Source organism: Strongyloides ratti (genome assembly GCF_001040885.1).
Source record: "Strongyloides ratti genome assembly S_ratti_ED321, chromosome : 2".
Classification (NCBI taxonomy): domain Eukaryota; kingdom Metazoa; phylum Nematoda; class Chromadorea; order Rhabditida; family Strongyloididae; genus Strongyloides; species Strongyloides ratti.
Genome location: NC_037308.1, coordinates 591,331 through 610,351, shown reverse-complemented (window position 1 = coordinate 610,351; position 19,021 = coordinate 591,331). Strand labels below are relative to the sequence as shown.

Below are 19,021 nucleotides of genomic sequence, written 5' to 3'. Positions count from 1 at the left end.
TTTTATCAAATTACCATTTTATCTTTTTGAAATTTAAATAAATCTATATTCTCTTTTTCAACAATGTGATGAAACTAATTACAATGAAAAATTTTGACAGTTTTTAAAATAAGTATCTTTTTAGTATTAATAATATTGAAAAGTAAAAACAATTTTAGTATTTTGCTTTGTAACTTATTAATTATTAGATATCCAAATTTTAGGGAAACATTATCTATAATATGCCAAAATATATGAAATAAAAGTTATTTTTGATGTTAGGACCATTAATTTTGTAGAATGAAAGTTTTTCAAAAAAAAAGAATTAAAATTTGTTCAAAATATTTAAAAATGAAGTGAAAAGATAATTAGCTTTGTTTAAAATATTAACTTTCAAGTTAAATACTTTTTTGGCAAATATTTATTACTAAATAATATTTTTTATTAAGAGAAAGATTTTTTTTTTATTTTAAATAGGAAGTTATTCAAAGAAATTCTGTAAAGAATTTTTCTATTTTAAAAATATATTTTAAAATATTAGTTATAAAAAATATAATTTTTTTTTTAGTACAAACAAACTTAATCCTTACAAAATATTGTAAAATTTATCAATATGTTATTTTTGTTATAAGTACTAAATGATAATTTTTTTTTTGTTTATTTCATAAAGATAATTTATGTTGTCGAACTTAATAACAATTGCTTCAGTATATAATATCACTTAATGTAGCTAATTTGTCAATAAGGAATTATTAAAATTATTTCAAATACTTTTCATTAATTATTTATGACATGTTTATTTAGAAAAAATGAAACACAATTTATTACAATTATCTTATTTATTTAAATAAAATATATAATAGTATTATTTTCAATATTCTTTTTGATAAATATCTAAAACCATTAGACTTATAGCCACTCATTTTGTGATAATATTATATAAACAAAATGCGTTATTTAATTTGTAAATTATATAATATTTAAAAAAAATCACCTTTATTATTATCATGAAATTAAATAAATTTTATTTTGAGCTATTATATATATTTGTATATTTTAACTTAAGTTAGTCTTTTACAATTGCATGAAACATTATATCTATATCTTGAAATTCTATATATATATATATATATATATATATATTGATAAGCATATACACCTTAGAAAATAATATTTTTAAGTGTTCATAAAATAAAATATTTAATTTCAATTAAAATATTATATCTTTTTTGACCTGTATAATAAATTAAAGTATGAAATTAATTTTAAATAAATAAATCAGAAATGTTTTAAATTATTTTATTTAGCATGTTGTATAAAATTACAGTAATATGAAGCTAATTAAGTGATAAAGCATGCTTTAAATTTTTAAATACTATAAAACACACCTACTTTTAATATATAGTTATTAAAAGATATATATTTTCTTGTTTCTTCAATTAAGAAGATTTTATATAAACATTTCACAGTATGATATTTATTTCAATATATTTATTTATACATTATTCCTTATAAATTTAGTTAATTTAAAGAAACTTGTTAAAGAAAATTCTTTAAGGTTCATATATTTTTGTTACTTTCATTTTTCACAACTAATTTACGCTTCAATTAAAGTATAACTTTTTATATTATAACGTAATGGAAAAAAAAATTTCAGAGTTTAAAAATATTATCAGATTGGCTAAAAGACAAATAGTTTATATTTTGTAAATTTTTTTTTTTTTATAAAAATACTATTATTTTAAAAAGATGAAGTTATATTTTATGATGAAACTTTTTCTCATAATTTTATTTTGCCTTATTTTTACTATAAAACTTTATGCACAAAATGTAGTTGGTATGTTTAATTTATAATTGATTAAGTTTTTTTTTTTTCTTTTTAAAAATATTTTAGAATTTGATAGTATATCACAAGAAACAAAAGATGCAGCTATTGCACAGGGTAAAGTGTGGTGTTACAATTGTAATATGCCTGAACAATGTAATTCGGGTTTATGTATTGGTGATTATTGTGTTAAGGCAATTGTTGATGGGCGTTATGTCACGAAAGGATGTGAAAATAGAACATTGTAAGTTTTTTTTGTTTCAACTTAACTATTTTTATATTATTATTTTTTAAAGAGTAAAAAATTCTCCCGTTCCAAGTAGTTATCCTGGTGGTGTAGATACAATTACAATTGGAGGACCTTTTAGAGGAAGTAACTATAGTAAAGATGCTATCTATCAAGATTCTACCAAATTAGGTTGTAGAAGTATGGAAATGTTCAAAGTTCCACAAACAACATGTTACTGTAATGATAAAAATTTCTGTAATTTTTCTTCAAGATTACAAATTTTAATATATATATCAATAACAATACCTTTTATATCTATTCTTACAAATATATTCTAATAAAGTAATAACTAAAATTTATTTAAAAAACAAATTTTAAAAAAAAACTACAAAAGAAAAGTGATTTTTTTTTCTTTATTTTAATTTTTTATTATTTTATTTAAAATTTTTAAATTATCATTTATTTTTTAATGTAAAATAATATTGTTTATTTAGTTAATAAAGATTTTTATTTTTAAAACATATAATATTTAAAAGTTTAAGATAGTAACATTTTACTAATTTAAACAGTAAAATAACTTGAAAAAATAATCAAATGTAATAAAAATTATAATTTTATTATATAAATTTATTAAATGATTCCAAAGTATATCAAATAATTATATTCTCAAAATTATAATGATTAGAGATCCTTTGAACAATTTATCAGTACATATAGTATAGAAAGTTTTATCAAAAAATATAAGAGAAAAACTTTCCTAAACTATTAACACATGATTTACTTTTATAATTTTATCAGTATACTTATGATGATTGTACGGTTTTGTAACATTATATTTATAACTAATTTTTAGAAATAATTCAACCACCTTTATTAATGACCTTTTCTGATTTATTAAGTAAGATAAATATTATTCTATTATTCATCAAAAGTATCAGGATGCGTAGGCTAATGTTAGAAAATGAAAGGAAATTTGTTCGTCGTATTTGGAAAAGTTTTAAAATTGGTATTTGTAACTCAAGAAAAAGTAAGTAACTTTTTTTTTATCATATAAAATTTACAACATATTCTAATATATTTAAAATTGCTTAATATTTTTAATAAAAAAATAGAAATAGAAAAAAAAAATAATATTATTTAAATTTAATAATATTTTTTGTTTCAATTTAATTTAACTTTTTAAAAAATCTATTACTTATTAAAAAAATAAAATTGATTTACTTGATAAATAAATAATATCATTATTAAGTAAATTGTTTTTTTTATCAATTTAAATAATAATTTTATATAGATATATATTAATTCCAATATAATGATATTTGTATATTTTTATGTACTTCATTTTTTAATTTTTAAAATTTCTAAAAAATATTAAAAAAAAAATTATCTTTCAAAAGTTTTAATATCTAACAAATAAAATTAACAAATTTGATTTTTACGTTAGAAACAATTAATTTTTGATTAATATTTCATGATATATTTACAATATTTTTTTTTTGTTCAATTTTAGTAAACACAACTGTATCATTTAAAAAATTTATTATATAATAAAAAAAAAATATTAAAGTGAAAAGTCAATTTTAGTTTTCATATGTATATTAATATATATATATATATATAATAGTACCTTCAAACCTTAAATATTGTTCCTAAAGTACTATTGAATTATTTTTAATGTATATTGATTATTCTACCAAATGTGAATCTCTCATTTCAAAATCATAAATTCACATATTTTAGATGCATATATATTTATAATATTAATTATGTAATTCTATTTAAAATATAATTAAAAATAAATCTCTAATTATTTATGATTGTTGAAAATTCGATAGAATAGGAATTAATATTTGATTTTTATTATTGTGATTCTTTGTATAAATAATGTTTTGATATTTAAATTAACGTCATAAAAATGCGGTTTAGTTATTTTAGATAAAATCATGTCATGAATCGGAAGCTTCTTGACATGAAAAATAACTATACAATTTATTAAAAACCTGTCATTTTTATGTACATAACAAAGTTGTATTATTTATTATTTGTTAAAAACTATTCTACATTTTTCTTATGCTGATTTTACTTTTTTTTTTTTTTTTTCATTATCTATAAAAAGTAGTATTTTAAAGTTATTAAGTATCATTAAACAATTACTTTAAAAATATATATATATATCCTTAAGAAATATGTTTGTTATTTTTTTTTCCTCAACATTCTTTAACGATTTATTAATACCTTGATTAAATATTATCTAATTATTATTATAGTAGAAAATAGCGTTGGTGTGAGGGCAAATTTTAGCATTATAACATTTATTTATTATATTATTATTACACATAAGTAGTTTATTTTAATAAAATATTTCTGAATTGACACATAAATTGTTAAGGTCAAAAATACTAATACAATGCTTAATTATGTTTATTTAGATTAACATAAAATTTTTTTATATAAATAATTACACTTTTACTTTACTTTTTTTTTATTAAAATTTTGATTTGTATCTTTTAAAATTAAAAATAATATAAATTAATTTTTTAAGATTATAAATATGTCATACATATATTTTTAATGTTTTTGTGTGACTTCCCTAGATTATTTAATTATAATTTTAGTATATTTTAAAGTAATATTAAGTGTAAAATATTAAAAAATTATACATAAAAAAAAACGATTTTTTATTCCATATAAAAAGTGATCATTTTTACTATTACCTGTTTATAGTTTTATATATAATATAAACAAATATTTTATTGGAAAAAAATGAATAAAAAAAAATTTTTAACTTTCTTTTATAATACTATAAAATGAATAAGTATTATTAATTTTAGGCCAACAAATATATATATTTAACTTTAAAAAAAAATAAAGTAATGATTCATATATTTGTTATAAAATGTTACTTTTAATAAAGCGTTTTCAATATTTATATTTATGTATTAATTTTTTTAATATGTTTCTCCTATATATAGTTTATTCATATACTTACTTCAGTAGAAATTTAACATAATATATATTTGATAAAATCTTTTAAATAAAAGATACTTAATCTGGTAACTTTTTTATCAACCAAATATTTCATATTACCTTCACATAATAACATACTTTTACATTTTATCTTTTTTTTTTATTTTATCTTTTTCTTTAAAAACTATTGACATTTTCTTGAACTTGGTTTTTGACTCAAGGTCAATTAATTTTTTTTTAAAAATATTACTATATATTTAAAGATACCAAAATTAGCAATAGTTGTGTTTGAATGTTATAAATCTCTTTAATATAATAACTTTGATAATTAAAAGTTAAAAATTATTACTCATTTAAACACTATAACTGTTTACTTTTTATATATATTTAAGAAAATTAAATATTATAATAAAAAAATATACAATGTTTTAAAAATATTTATTTAAAATATATATATGTTTTTTAATGTACTAATTTTACTTTTAGACAGCTACGACAAAGCAGAATTATCACAATCATTTAACAAAAACTCTTTTAACAGTGACATTGAGTTGAATTTAGGATTAGAAGGAAAAAGTATGAATAAAAATGGAAATGGAGAAAAAGTATTATTGCAACCAAAAAAAATTTTTTTTGTTATTTTGTTACAAATATTAGCTAGTTTTTTAAATTGGATAGCATTAGCATATATTCATGATCTTAGTGGAAGGTAAATTAAAAAATAAAATAATAAATTATAAATATTTTTTTTTTTATATTTATTATTTTTAGAACAGCATTACCAGATATAATTTTTTCATTTATACCAGAAATAAGATGGGCATTAAAAATTGGAGATTTTATGGTAACAATATGTCTTAGTTCAATAATTTTTTTATTCATATTTCATAAACATCGCATTATTTTAATACAAAGAATTCTTTTTATTGTATCAAGTTTATATATAATGAGAGCTCTTTCTTTAATTTGTACTCAATTACCTTCTGGTTATTATGATAATTATAGTAGTTGTCAATCTCAAATATCTCCAGAAGAAAGAACTTTAGAAATATTTATTAAACGTGTTATGGGACAAGCTATTGCTATTGGTTTTCAAGATAATGAAACAAAAATGTTATGTGGGGATATGTTATTTAGTGGTCATTCTTTAATTATGATGACAGGTGTTTTATCTGTTTCATACTATTCACCTAATAAATATAAATTTATAAAATATATTGTTGGTTTATGTGCTATTATTGGTATGATTAGTATGATTATTAGCAGAGTACATTACACAGTTGATGTTCTATTTGCCTATTGGCTTACAACTGGACTATTTACGTAAGCATTAAAAGTTTTTTTTTTTTTAAATATAAATTTTAAGATTATACCATTCATATTGTGAAATAGAAACATATCGTGAAAGAAAAAATTCAGTAATTGGAAAATTGTGGATATCTAAAATAATTGGATGGTTAGAAGAAAATATTCCTTCTGGAAAGTAAGTAAATTTTTATAAATATTAATATAATATAAAATTATTTAGCATAAATAATGAATTTGAAATACCATTTATTAAAAAATATAATAAAACAAGCCACAGCAAAAATTCGTTAGCTGCTGAAAAATATGGGAAAATAAATACTGATTCAACGGTAATGTTCAATTATTTTAATTAAAAATAATGAAAATTTATTTTTTAGAGTAAAACATCATCTTCATCTATTATGAAAGAAGTTTGATAGTATAATAATCTAAATTATATAAATAATTTGTTTACTAGAAATTATAAATTCTCAGAATTATTTTAAAGCTTTATCAATAATCTCAAAATGGTTTAAATATTATTTTTACTGTAAAAAATTTATTTTAAGAATAATTTCTAATAAAAAAAAAATACATATATTATTAAATATAAAAAATTTTAATTAAATTTTTTTTGGTATTTAAAAATTAATTATAAATGAAGAAATTCATAGTTTGTAAAACAGAAAATTAAAGCAATTGTAAGTAAATATGATGTTTGTACTTGAAAAGTTGAAGAATTGTAATCAACATTATGATTATCTTTTGAAAATTTATCATAATGTGTACATAAATTACACGTTAAAGGACATTCTGTTTGCATTTTTATTTTGTATGTTGGAAGTAGACATGCTCGTTGTAATCTTTCACAATGTGGATTTGTATCCAAACAATTTAACATAAGATTATTTTTACTTGATGTACTTTCAAATAATTCATTATTATAATCAATAGTACTAATTAGTTTATCATCTATTTCTTTATTTAATGACAAAGAAATTTTATTAAATAATAGGAAAATAAAAAGAAATTTAAGTATAGACATATTTTTTTTTCTACTAATATTATAAAATATTTTATTACTTTATATACTATTTTTTATTTATAAAAATATTTATTTTTTTTTATTTAATCGTCATAATTTTAATTCCTTAAATTAATAAAAAAAAGAAGAAAAATAAAGCTTATGTAATTATAAACAGTAAATATGATAAACTACAAATAAAAAATGATAAAAATAATCACTATTACTCCAAGAATAATATTTATATTTTTAAAATGTGAAATATTTTTACTTGAATTATTGAAAAATTCATTTTTTGGATATTTTTTATGGTTTATTATTAAACTGTTATTTATTTTATCATTCATCATAGATGTCTTGCTATTTATAATATCATTCACATTTTCAACAGTTTCACTATCATAATTATTTATATCATTTTCATTTTTTATATTAGTATTTATTACTTCAGAAGTTGCATCAAAATAATTCTCACTATATTTTTTTATTTTATCTTCATTATCATTATTATTTTTTAATTCTTTATCTTGCTTTTCTAAATTTTGATTGAAGTTATCAATATCTTCATGATTAGAAACTTTTTTAATATAATGTTTTCCTATATGATGATTATAATTAAATGTACAACCTGGCATTAATGTTTTTGTAGTATGTTTAAGAACATGATATATAACATGCCATGCTTCATTACCACACTTTTCTTTAATTGGAATCTTTACACATGAAGAAAAATAATTTAATGCACTACACATTCGATCAAGTTTTAAAAGTAATGTTATTGCAGTTGTTGTACTAATTGTTTCAATTTCTTGTAAAGTTTCATCATGACATTGTTTGATATCAGGTTGTAAATCAAGCTCCATAAGACATTCTGCTGAATTTAAAAAAACTAACAATTAAAAATATATTATGTTTGTCAAAATTAAAAAAAAAAAACTTACTATCATGTGCTTCATTACATAAATACCCATAGCTTGCATCAATTAAATTTATAGTAATATGTTTTGGACATTCATCTCTTGATTTAACTATACAAGAATTAAAATTTCTAATTAATCTACATAATTCATGGAAGACATCTTTTCCAACTTTTGGAATACTAAAAGCTTGATTAAATTCTGAAGTCATAGATTGTCCATTTTGTTGATGGAGAATTTTGGCATATTGTGATACTGGTAAAACACAATTTTGTATTTGTTCATTATATATATGAGGGCAAAATTCATGTAACTCTTTTTCTGATATAACATTTATTATTGGTGATAACAAAATAAAAAAATATAAAATTTTTATCCAATAAATTTTATTCAAAACAAACATATTAAATAGTTTCATTTTTTTTATTATTATTGTTTTTTTTTTAATTTCTAAATATAATAATAAAATGTATTTAAAAAAATTGTAACAATCTTCTTTTATTTAATTTTTTTTTTTTACTAAAAAATAAAATTAATTTCTGTTAATATAATAAAAAAAAGTATATATATATAAATAAAAAAGAAATTTATCCGAAAAAATATAATAAAGAATAAAAGTTTTATTTTATCAAGTAGGTAAATGAAAAGAGTTTTTGATATTATATATCATTGATTAAAATTGAAAAGTAAATAACAAGAAAATGTAAAAATAATGTTCTAATTTCAAGTTAAATTGTTAAGTTAAATATTATAAAATAAAAAATTTGATTTATTATAAAATCATGGGAAAATTATTATAGTTATTAAAATTAATATATATTAAGTATAACATCTTAAGTAATAAAAAGAATTATATATAATTTATGATTTAATATTATTATAATTTATACAATATTTATAAATATTTTAAAAGTAAAAAAGAAAAGGTAACCTTGTAATATACGTTTATTTTTAATAATACAAATAAAGAAATATTTACTTTTTGATACTGTATAAATTCTTAAATCTTTGGTAACATCTTAAATCTTTTATTTTGGCATTCATAAACAAACAAAATATTTATAAATCTTATTTATTATCAATACATATATACAAATAAAGTATCATTATAAAAAAATAGTAAATGAAATAGAATGGAATATAATACTATAACAATAAAAATTTACTATTTTCTTAAAATTAGAAAATTAGGAGAACAAAATGTTTCAACATTTACTAAACGTTGCCTATTTAGTAAAAATGAATGCCGGAAGGCTTTTTGAAATTTCAGGATGTATTTTAGTAAATCATTATCAAACGATAACATTTTTTTGAATAAAACTTTTACAAATACACCTATAAAAACTTACCATGAAAAATATTATACCAATAATTATAATAAAAAAAAATAGTATCTCAATAAATTGAAAATAAATTGAAAATAAAATTACTATGATGCTACTTTAATATTAAATTAATTTTATCATAAAGAAGTATGCTTTTATATTTAATCTTTAAAAATATAAACTTAATATGTAATTGATGATTGATGATTTAGTAATAATTTGTGATTCATAAAAATGACAGAAAAGGATAAGATGAGTTATTAAGAAGTTAATAAGATAAGATGAATATTAATATATATATAATTGTTTTGTAAAAGAAGAAGTATAAAGATTTTTAAGTGGTATGGTACTCTGTAATTATAATAATGCCGTATAAAGTAATGGATTTATAAAATGAGAATAACGTTGATTTAAAGTTTTTATTGTTCTATTGAATATAAAGTTAATTATTTAAAACAAAAAGACTTTTTTTTTCTAAGAATAATTATAAAGAATCATTATATTAACTTTTAAAATATGCCAATTTTATATTTAAAAGTTTGATTTCAAATAAATAAAATAACAATTGATCAACTAAATAGTTTCTATAAATTTTTTTTATCATTATTATTATAATATATAATTTATATATTAATGAGAATATAAAAATTATCCTTGTTTACATTGTATGAGAAAATAATGAAAGCATTTAAAAATATTTACAAAATAACTTTTATCAAGTACCATTTTTTTTGTTTAAAAATTATTTAATACTTTCAATGTTTGTAAAATTAGTAAACTCATCTTCTTTTCAAAGATTATATCTATGAGAATAACATTTTTTTTTCTTTTTTCTAAGTATCCTTATCTTAATGGTTCCCACAATACTTGTCTAAAATCTTCTTTTAATTTCTTATCAAAATTTTTCTACATTTTTCAAATCTTTTATATCTAATGTATGATCATTTTTACATATTTCTTTTTTAATATTATTCACTCAAATTACTTTTTTTCTATAATTAAACCTTCACAAGATTATTTTTCTTTTTTCATTTCCTAGTGTCAATTTCATTTTTTTTTCTTTTAATGAAATAAAATCATTAACATTAAATTATTAAATGTTTTTAAAAATTTTTTTAACTTGTGATAAATGAATAATTTAACTTAGAAATATAAAAAAAAACATGTTATAAATTTATAAATTAAAAAAAAATTAACATAATGAAAGGTTATTCTTTAAAATGAAAAGTTTTCTTTTTTTTTTAAATTTATTTTTATAAGTATATAATGTTAACGGATAAGATAATGATATTATTTATGATAAATGAACTTTTTTTTCCTTTTCATGAGAAATAAAAAAACTTTTTACCATTAATTTAATTTATAATTAAGTAATTTAAGATGTATGCTTTGACTTTGTGAAATGTTACTAGAAAACATTTTATTGTACATTTATTTATTAAAAATTAATATTTTTAAATTTATGAGTTAATTTAGTTTAGTATTTTTAAATTATCATTAACTAATTTTCGTCGTCAAATATTTATATTTAATTTTATCAAACTTTAAATAGATGATGATAACATGACTTCTATGTATATTTATATCCCTATTCTAACCATAAAATTGTCCATCTTGTTCAATTGGATTTAAAATCTTAAATATTCTGACAAGCTAAATATCTTATCCAAAAAAGAAATAAATTATGTAATAGGATGATAATAGTCTATATCTATCTATCTATCTCTATGTATATATATATAGTTATAATGATAGTAGATTAAGTAATAAATTTGAGAGGGATAATGAATAAATTACTACTAAAAAGTTTAGTAATTTGATTGTACCACGCAACAGTTAGAAAATAAGGAAAAATATTTTTATATATTAGTGTAGTAAAGCTTTGTTTATCTAAAAGAATGATTTTATTATAAATAATAAATACACACTTTTAGTAAACGGATGTCATTTGACCATAACTTTTATTAGAAATTTTTTCCATTAAAACAAAGCTTACTTTACAAAAATATTAAATATTCAATCATTTATTCTCATATATTTCAAAAAAGACAAATAATAAAAAAATCAAAATATTTACCTTTATTCAAAGATATTTTAGTCATATAATAACTATATATTCATTAAAATACTTTTATCATGCTTTAATTTTTTAAAAATTTTTATTAAAATAATTTTATTAAAAAATTATTATTTATTCATTTGTTTTTATTTTATATTAAGAATAATATTATTATTAATTTTTGTTTATGTGTTACAAAATTTTTTGTTATTGTTATAAATAAAAATATTAAAGGTATTTTTTTTTTTGTAAAAAAATTTATTTTTATTAAATTTAAATAAGTTAAAAAGTATATTTTAAAAAATATTTTAAATTAAAAAATTTTATAAAAAATAATATATAGAAAAAGTATTATATTTTGTAAATATATAAATTATATAATAATAATATTTATGATCGTAATATACCCTTTAAAAATAACAATTAAAAAATGTTATACTTTCTTTTCCAAAGTTATAAAAATGTAATACTATATGTTTATCTACCAATTATAATTTTTAATAGCCTTTTAAAGTATATATTTTTATATCGTCAATTGTTTAAATTTTTTGAAATATTATACTTTTTAAATATAAATACCAATTTTATTGGTATTTAATGCAATTGTTATAGCAAATTAAGGATGAACTTTTTTAAAATATCTTTCTGTATAAAGTTTTTATTTATATAAAAGTTTCCGGTCGTCACATGTAAAAATTGTCGAACACTTTTTATATTATCATTTCGTACAAATACTATATCTTTATATTTAACCAATAAGAAATATAAAATAACTTAACGTAAATTTATGATAATTACTAATAATTAAATTTTATAAAATAAGATTTATAGAAAATTACATTACCTATTAATATTTAATAAGATAATTAAACATATTTTAATATATATTTTTCTTCATGCATAAAAATAAAAAATATAAGTACGAATAAAATGTTATAAAAGTTTTTTTTTTTTTTTCCTTTTCTATTAATTTTACTTACTTTTTATTAACTAAAATTTTTTGGCCTTTCATACTTATTTTAATTTTAAAGTTAAACTAAACGAAACTTTTAATTTTTATAAAAAAAATTATCTAAAATGTGTTAAATTTTTAAAAACAAATATATTCTTAAAAAGGATTCCCATTTATAATGATGCCTATTCCCACTTACGTTACCATTACACTTGTTACTTTGTCTAAAAAAAAATAAATAAAAACAAAATTTTTAACTGTACCCAAGTGACAATGACATTATTTAAAAATAAAGTAATTTATAATTAAAGAAAATGGATAAGTGAATTATTATATTCTAGGGAATCTTTTTTTTATCCTCTATTTAATGCACATATCAAAAAAAAATTGAAATAAAACATTTTAAATTCAATAATGAATTTTAAAATAAATATATATCTTATGGTAAAAAAAAAAAATCATATTCTTGTAATAATGATATCTTATTTGAAATTATAATTTATTATTTATAATTTAATATTAAATATTTATTAGTATTTATTTAGTATATTGAATATTTATTTTATTTTTACTATTTTTACCTAATTTCCACCTTTATTTTAAAAAATTTATTTTACTTTTTTTTTATAATTTTTTTAGAAATATTTAAATAGAAATACATTATAATATGTATTTTATTTATCCATAATTTTTATAAAAAAAAAATTATATTTATTAAGTTATTTTTAGAAATGAACTTATTAGCTAAACATTTTTACGACTATCAATCATTTGTTAATCTACCATACAAAGCAGTAAATCTTCATAAAACTGTACGTTTTATTTAATAAAAAAAAAAGGACTAAAAATATTTTATTTTAAGAGTCCAAATCAAGCAGGTTGTGATCCATCTGCTTCATGGGGACCAAAAAATATACATGTTGCAGGAAAAAATCAACCTGCTCCAGCAGCAAGAGCAAATAGAAATAGTAATGAATTTAATAATTCTCATCCACCTCATGGAAAAGCAGCTAAACATAAACACAAAAAATGGGGAAATAGACATGGTGACTATTTAGAAGAAAAAATTATTCCTCATAAAGATAGTTGGATGAAATTTTTACCCGGTGATACAGAACATGATTGTAGTATGGCATTTATTGATAAAAAAATAACTATAAAACGTAATATTACACTTGAGGCAAAGGAAATCATGAAAAATAATAAAGAAAGTATATCTTCTACTCCAGAGAGTAGTAAAAAAAATCCATTATCAATTATTGAATGTAAGGAATATCTTCCTAGTGAAATATTAACTATTTTAACTTATGCACCACAAATACAATTTATAACAGTTTCAATGAGTAAAATAAGAGCCCCAACATTTTTTCGAGGTATTAGCATATTAAATATTTTTTATATTTTTATTTTAGAACCATATATACGTGTAACTTTATATGATGGCATTAAAATGGTGGAAGAAAAAGTTGTAGATTCAGAAATATTAAAAAAAAATGTTAGTAGAAAGTTATCACACATGTTACGTTGTAATTCATCTAAATGGGATGGAACAAGTCAAAATTCTCAAGAAATAGAGGAACAAGTATCCAAAAAAAATGATTCTATTCATTCTTCAAATGGTATGTTCTTTTCAAGAAGTGATGATAGTATTAGATATATTGATGAATCATCTTCTTTATCAGAAAAGATTGAAGAAATGGAAATTAAAGAAACAACAATTAATAAAAATATTACATCACTTCAAAAAACATCACCCAAAGAAACAATTAAAAATATAATTCCTAAACATATTGAAATAGACAAAAATCATAATACGTTAAGTTATGAAGAAATTGAAGCAGTAAAAGCATTTGAATCTAATGTTATTCATAATATAAACCTTATTAAAAGAAAAGGGTTAAGTGTAAAAATAGATAACAAGTTAAACAACAAAACAATTGAAACACCTATTTCTGCAAGTTTTCTGTTTAAAATAAATGCAAAAGCACTTCATAGATATCATCTAGTAATTGAAGTTTATAATACTATTAATGATAAGCGTGAATTGGCAGGAACTACAGTTCTTGGTGCTTTATCATTACCTTTAGGTAGTATTCATTGGAGACAAATGATACGTAGAAAAGGTCAACCAGTTTGTCTTTGGCATCAATTAAAAAAATCATTTAGAAATGAAATTGATTAATATATTAAATATTATATTTTAAATTACACACATAACAAAAAAAGATGAATAATTAAATTTGATTTGTGAGAATTAAATAAATAAAATAAATTAATGCTCCAGAAATGATTGTGAATTTGAAGTACTTGTATGACAGTTAACCGTTATCATATTAGATTTAGAATATGCTCTAAATGCCTGTTGAAAGGCATGCATATGATTTTTCATAACTTTAAGTCTATTTTCTTTAAGAAGCGATATTTTTGTTCTAACATCATTTATCATTCCTTCATATTTATTTTTATATTCTCTAACTTTTTCTTCCGCTTCCTCAATAGATGCATTTGTAGCTTTGTTACTATCTTTTAAGTCATTTAATTCACATTTAGCAACATCATATTCAAGACGTGTTGTTGAATACATTTGTATTGTTATAAATGTATCTTGCATTGTCTTGTCACATAATGTTTCCATAGCATCAATAAATTTATTAATTTCCTTTTCAAATAATTCGCCATTTTGACTGACAGTTTTTAAAATTTCATGATTATCATTACATTCATTAGTCAATTCTGTTTCCTTTAAACCAATTTGATAAAATCCTTCAGCTAAATCTCTATTTGCTTTATTTAAAACAGTAAAATGATTTTGAAAAGTTACTGCTGTTGCCAAAAGTGTATTGTAACGTTTATGTAATTCTTTCAGTCCTTCAATTTGTCCTTCTGTTTCGATATCAATTGTTTTCTCTACTTTACCTAAATGTTCCAAAACATTTTGTTTTGTATTCTTAAACGTATTTACAGTCCATTTTTTAATAACTTTTATTTTTTCCTGAACTTTATCTAAATCAGCACGTTGAATATTCAAAGAACCAATTTTTGGTAAATTATTAGTTGGTGATTGAGGTGAATTATTTGTTTTACAAATGTTAGGCAAATTACTAGAATTAGTTTTATCATTTATATCTGTTGCTAAAAAAAATTTTAAATATATAATAAACATTAGATAAATTAAACTAACCTACTGATATTGTTTTATCTGGAGCAAATATATCCTTTGCTTCTATTGCTTCAATATCAGCTTGTAACATTCTAAGCTGATTTCCACTAACTTCAAAAGGATAAACAGTTTTAAATTGAGTTCTAATCATAATATAAAAATAATAAAGGATTATTAAACCTTTCTTATAAATTAATGTACAAAAAAAATAATAAATTTTATTAAAATTGATGAAAGAAAATATAATATTTAATAAAACTGGACATTTCATACTATAATGAATCTAGGCCAATATGAGATAACAAACTACTAATCCATCGATACTCAGTGCGATTAGCTTTTTATAATATTCAATATTAATTATATAAAATAAATAGTTTGGTATCTTAAAATATTTTTAAACACATAAAAATTGTAAATTTAACCATATATTTTATTATTTAGTGAATATTATAGTAATTTTATGTAATTAAATTTTCAAATTTAGTATAAAAAAAATTTTTACGGTTTAAAATTGAACAGAGCTAAATTTGTAATTTACCTGAAACAACATAATAAATTTTCAAGGTTATGATTAATGGTCCATAACAACTTCTCACACTTTATAATCTTTAAAACAAATAAACAAAAAAAATCATTCAATAAATATTCTACACGTAATACTAATGTATATTAACATTTATCCACTGCTTTCATTTGACGATTGGAAAGTTAATATTACTTTGTAAAATACCACATATTCAATAAATAAATTTATAATTAAAATTCATATACATTTTTGGAATAAATACTCCAAATTTATTACAAACTAATAAACAAATAGAACTTTGATCTTACAACCCATCACTGTTATATAATTTATAATATTAATCAATTTTTTTTTTTTTTAAAATTCCTATTATTTACAAAATCCTAAACAAAAAAAAATATATTAAAAAAAAAGTTGATTTTTTGTTTACAATTTCAGAGAAATAATTATTATTAAAATATGAACACAACTATATGAAGGGAGTATTTTCATTGAAATTCACAATTGCACTATTCACATTACATCTATAAAAAAATCGTCGTAGGATTAATTTTTGTATACTCATAACTTCACACTGATAAAATTAAGTGTAGAAGATTTTATACATAAACTTAAAATTTTTATTAAGGGCAATATTTTCAGATATAAAAGTTAAATTCATAAAAATTAAACATAAATTAGTACAATGATTTCTTATATGATAAATTTAAAAGGATGCTAAAAAAAATGATGTAATAGTGGTTTTATATAATTTTAAAGATTATGATTTTAGAAAGATATTTATTTTATGATCTTATGAGTTTCCATTTAATTCATTTATTTTTCAAAAAGATTGTTAGAATAAGTCTATATCATTTTTTGAATTTATAGTTATTATTATTTAAGTTTTATTTTCATAATTATTATTCTTAAATTTTATTTTTAAACACTAATAAATTTATATTTTTAATAGTATAATTCCATATTAAAAATTACTCAATTTTTTATTACTTTGAACTTTATTTAAAATTTGACTTTATTTTGGTCACCCTAAAGATTGATATGAATAGAATATCAAAAAATAAACAATGACTATTTTGGAAATATTTGTTATTATTTACGGCGAATACATGTAAATATTTATTATTTGGAATGTAATATTTTGTATCAATTTTTGCCATTTCTTTTTTCTAAAATCATTTTGTTTGTTTTCATTTAATTATTGTTTTTTTACATAGTTGTGTTATTTTTTAAAATAATTATATAATCAATGCATTTTTTCGTTCGTAAAACCATAGATATCTGAAGATAAGATATTTAAAAAAAAATCAACATAAATGAATTTTTAATAAAAAAAAATAAGCAAATAATTTGTTTAAAATTAAAAGGCCAACAACAACATTTGATAAGAAGATATAGGACTATTTGGAGTACATAATATTTAAGATTCGAAAATTTATTCAATGTTTAAAGATAGTTACAAAAATAATAAAAAAAAGTTAAAAATTGCTTTATACTTTCATAATAAAAAATTTAATCTTTTATAAAAAATCTTAATGTAGCTTTTTTAAAAAGACAAATATTAAAATTCTAATTTAAGGTTTATATTAAAACACAATTCATGAATAATTTTTATAAAGATTATTTAAAAAGAATAATTTTATAGCCTGTAAATTTAGAAATAAAATTAAAAAATAAGTTCATCTTTGCAAAATAAAAATTTCATTCAGAAGACTTTTACAATATTAAAAAAAAAGTTATTAATAATCTAATAAAGCATAACATTTTTTGTGAAAAAAAAAGATATAGAAAATTTTCGAAGGTACAACTTTATTATAGAAGAAAGAAAGTTTTGAGATTATAGTGTTACAAATATAACAAATATTAAGTAATCAAAAACTTTTTCAGAAAACGTTTCTGGAATAATCAATACTCCAGAATAAGAGAATTTTGAAAACCATTAAAAGGATCAAATTTTTTTGTAGCAAAGAAAATACTAAAGATACTATTTGTATTTAACTAATTGCAAAAATTTGTGGAGTGAATGTACAAAGTAGTTTACGTAGAAAGACCTTCATGAACAACAATATATTTGAATTTTTTATTGTAAATAAAAATACTTTTAATAATTTAAATGATGAATCCACATTACTTTTTTACTTATACTAACTATAAATGAATGGTATTGTAATATGTCTTATTATTTATAAATTTAACATTTCGATGTTTTGTAGCTCTTAAAAACAAATTTTAAATAATAGAATTTTTTCATATTATCATTTTACTATGTTTTATTTTTTTATAGTAGTTTTTTTTTGTAGTTTTAATGTAAAATTATATTTACACATGTTTTATAAAATCTGTAGTAATAGATAAAAAAAGTAAGCACGTTTGAAACTGTCATTGATGAAAAATTTTAAGTTATTTATTGACACAACACATGCCATTTTATTTTTCAAGATTTTCTCCTATATATTTTGTTTTTAAAAATATTTTCTCATTTCTTTGTTGTTATTTTTTTCCATATATTTAAAAAAAAATTTTTTATCGATAAAACATTGCACGTGGTATTTTCTACTATCTACTAGTTATTATTATTTTTTTTCATAATTTGCAGGCGTCCTTATCTAGTTAGAATATTACTACTCTTATTGGAAAAAATTTGAAAATAGTTGACGCGTCTAAAATAAAGTTTATTTAATAGAAAAAACAAACATCAATTCCGTTTGATTTGTTTTTAAAGTTTTATTATTTTATAAAATTTCTAAAAGATAAAAAGTTTTAGGAAT

The 19,021-nt window shown here is 18.6% G+C and overlaps 5 protein-coding genes across 5 annotated transcripts; 3 read left to right on the top strand and 2 right to left on the bottom strand.

Annotated features, from left to right (window-relative positions):
- Positions 1–1,743: 1,743 nt before the first annotated feature.
- Positions 1,744–2,371, top strand: SRAE_2000017100 (Hypothetical protein; the record flags this gene model as incomplete). Its single annotated transcript, XM_024650967.1, has 3 exons — positions 1,744–1,816; positions 1,874–2,048; positions 2,101–2,371. The coding sequence occupies 3 exons, from the start codon at positions 1,744–1,746 to the stop codon at positions 2,369–2,371; spliced, it is 519 nt and encodes a 172-aa protein (XP_024504691.1).
- A 601-nt stretch (positions 2,372–2,972) lies between these two features.
- On the top strand, positions 2,973–6,724 carry SRAE_2000017000 (Phosphatidic acid phosphatase type 2/haloperoxidase domain and Sphingomyelin synthase-like domain-containing protein; the record flags this gene model as incomplete). The annotated part of the gene is made up of 6 exons (XM_024650966.1): positions 2,973–3,060; positions 5,487–5,709; positions 5,772–6,323; positions 6,367–6,483; positions 6,529–6,637; positions 6,686–6,724. The coding sequence occupies 6 exons, from the start codon at positions 2,973–2,975 to the stop codon at positions 6,722–6,724; spliced, it is 1,128 nt and encodes a 375-aa protein (XP_024504690.1).
- A 215-nt stretch (positions 6,725–6,939) lies between these two features.
- Positions 6,940–8,631, bottom strand: SRAE_2000016900 (ShKT domain-containing protein; the record flags this gene model as incomplete). The annotated part of the gene is made up of 3 exons (XM_024650965.1): positions 6,940–7,265; positions 7,787–8,200; positions 8,253–8,631. 3 exons carry the CDS (start codon positions 8,629–8,631, stop codon positions 6,940–6,942), a joined length of 1,119 nt encoding a protein of 372 aa, XP_024504689.1.
- Positions 8,632–13,295: 4,664 nt separating this feature from the next.
- On the top strand, positions 13,296–14,746 carry SRAE_2000016800 (Hypothetical protein; the record flags this gene model as incomplete). The annotated part of the gene is made up of 3 exons (XM_024650964.1): positions 13,296–13,376; positions 13,427–13,937; positions 13,977–14,746. 3 exons carry the CDS (start codon positions 13,296–13,298, stop codon positions 14,744–14,746), a joined length of 1,362 nt encoding a protein of 453 aa, XP_024504688.1.
- Positions 14,747–14,836: 90 nt separating this feature from the next.
- Positions 14,837–15,875, bottom strand: SRAE_2000016700 (Arfaptin homology (AH) domain and Arfaptin homology (AH) domain/BAR domain-containing protein; the record flags this gene model as incomplete). Its single annotated transcript, XM_024650962.1, has 2 exons — positions 14,837–15,696; positions 15,746–15,875. 2 exons carry the CDS (start codon positions 15,873–15,875, stop codon positions 14,837–14,839), a joined length of 990 nt encoding a protein of 329 aa, XP_024504687.1.
- Positions 15,876–19,021: the final 3,146 nt, after the last annotated feature.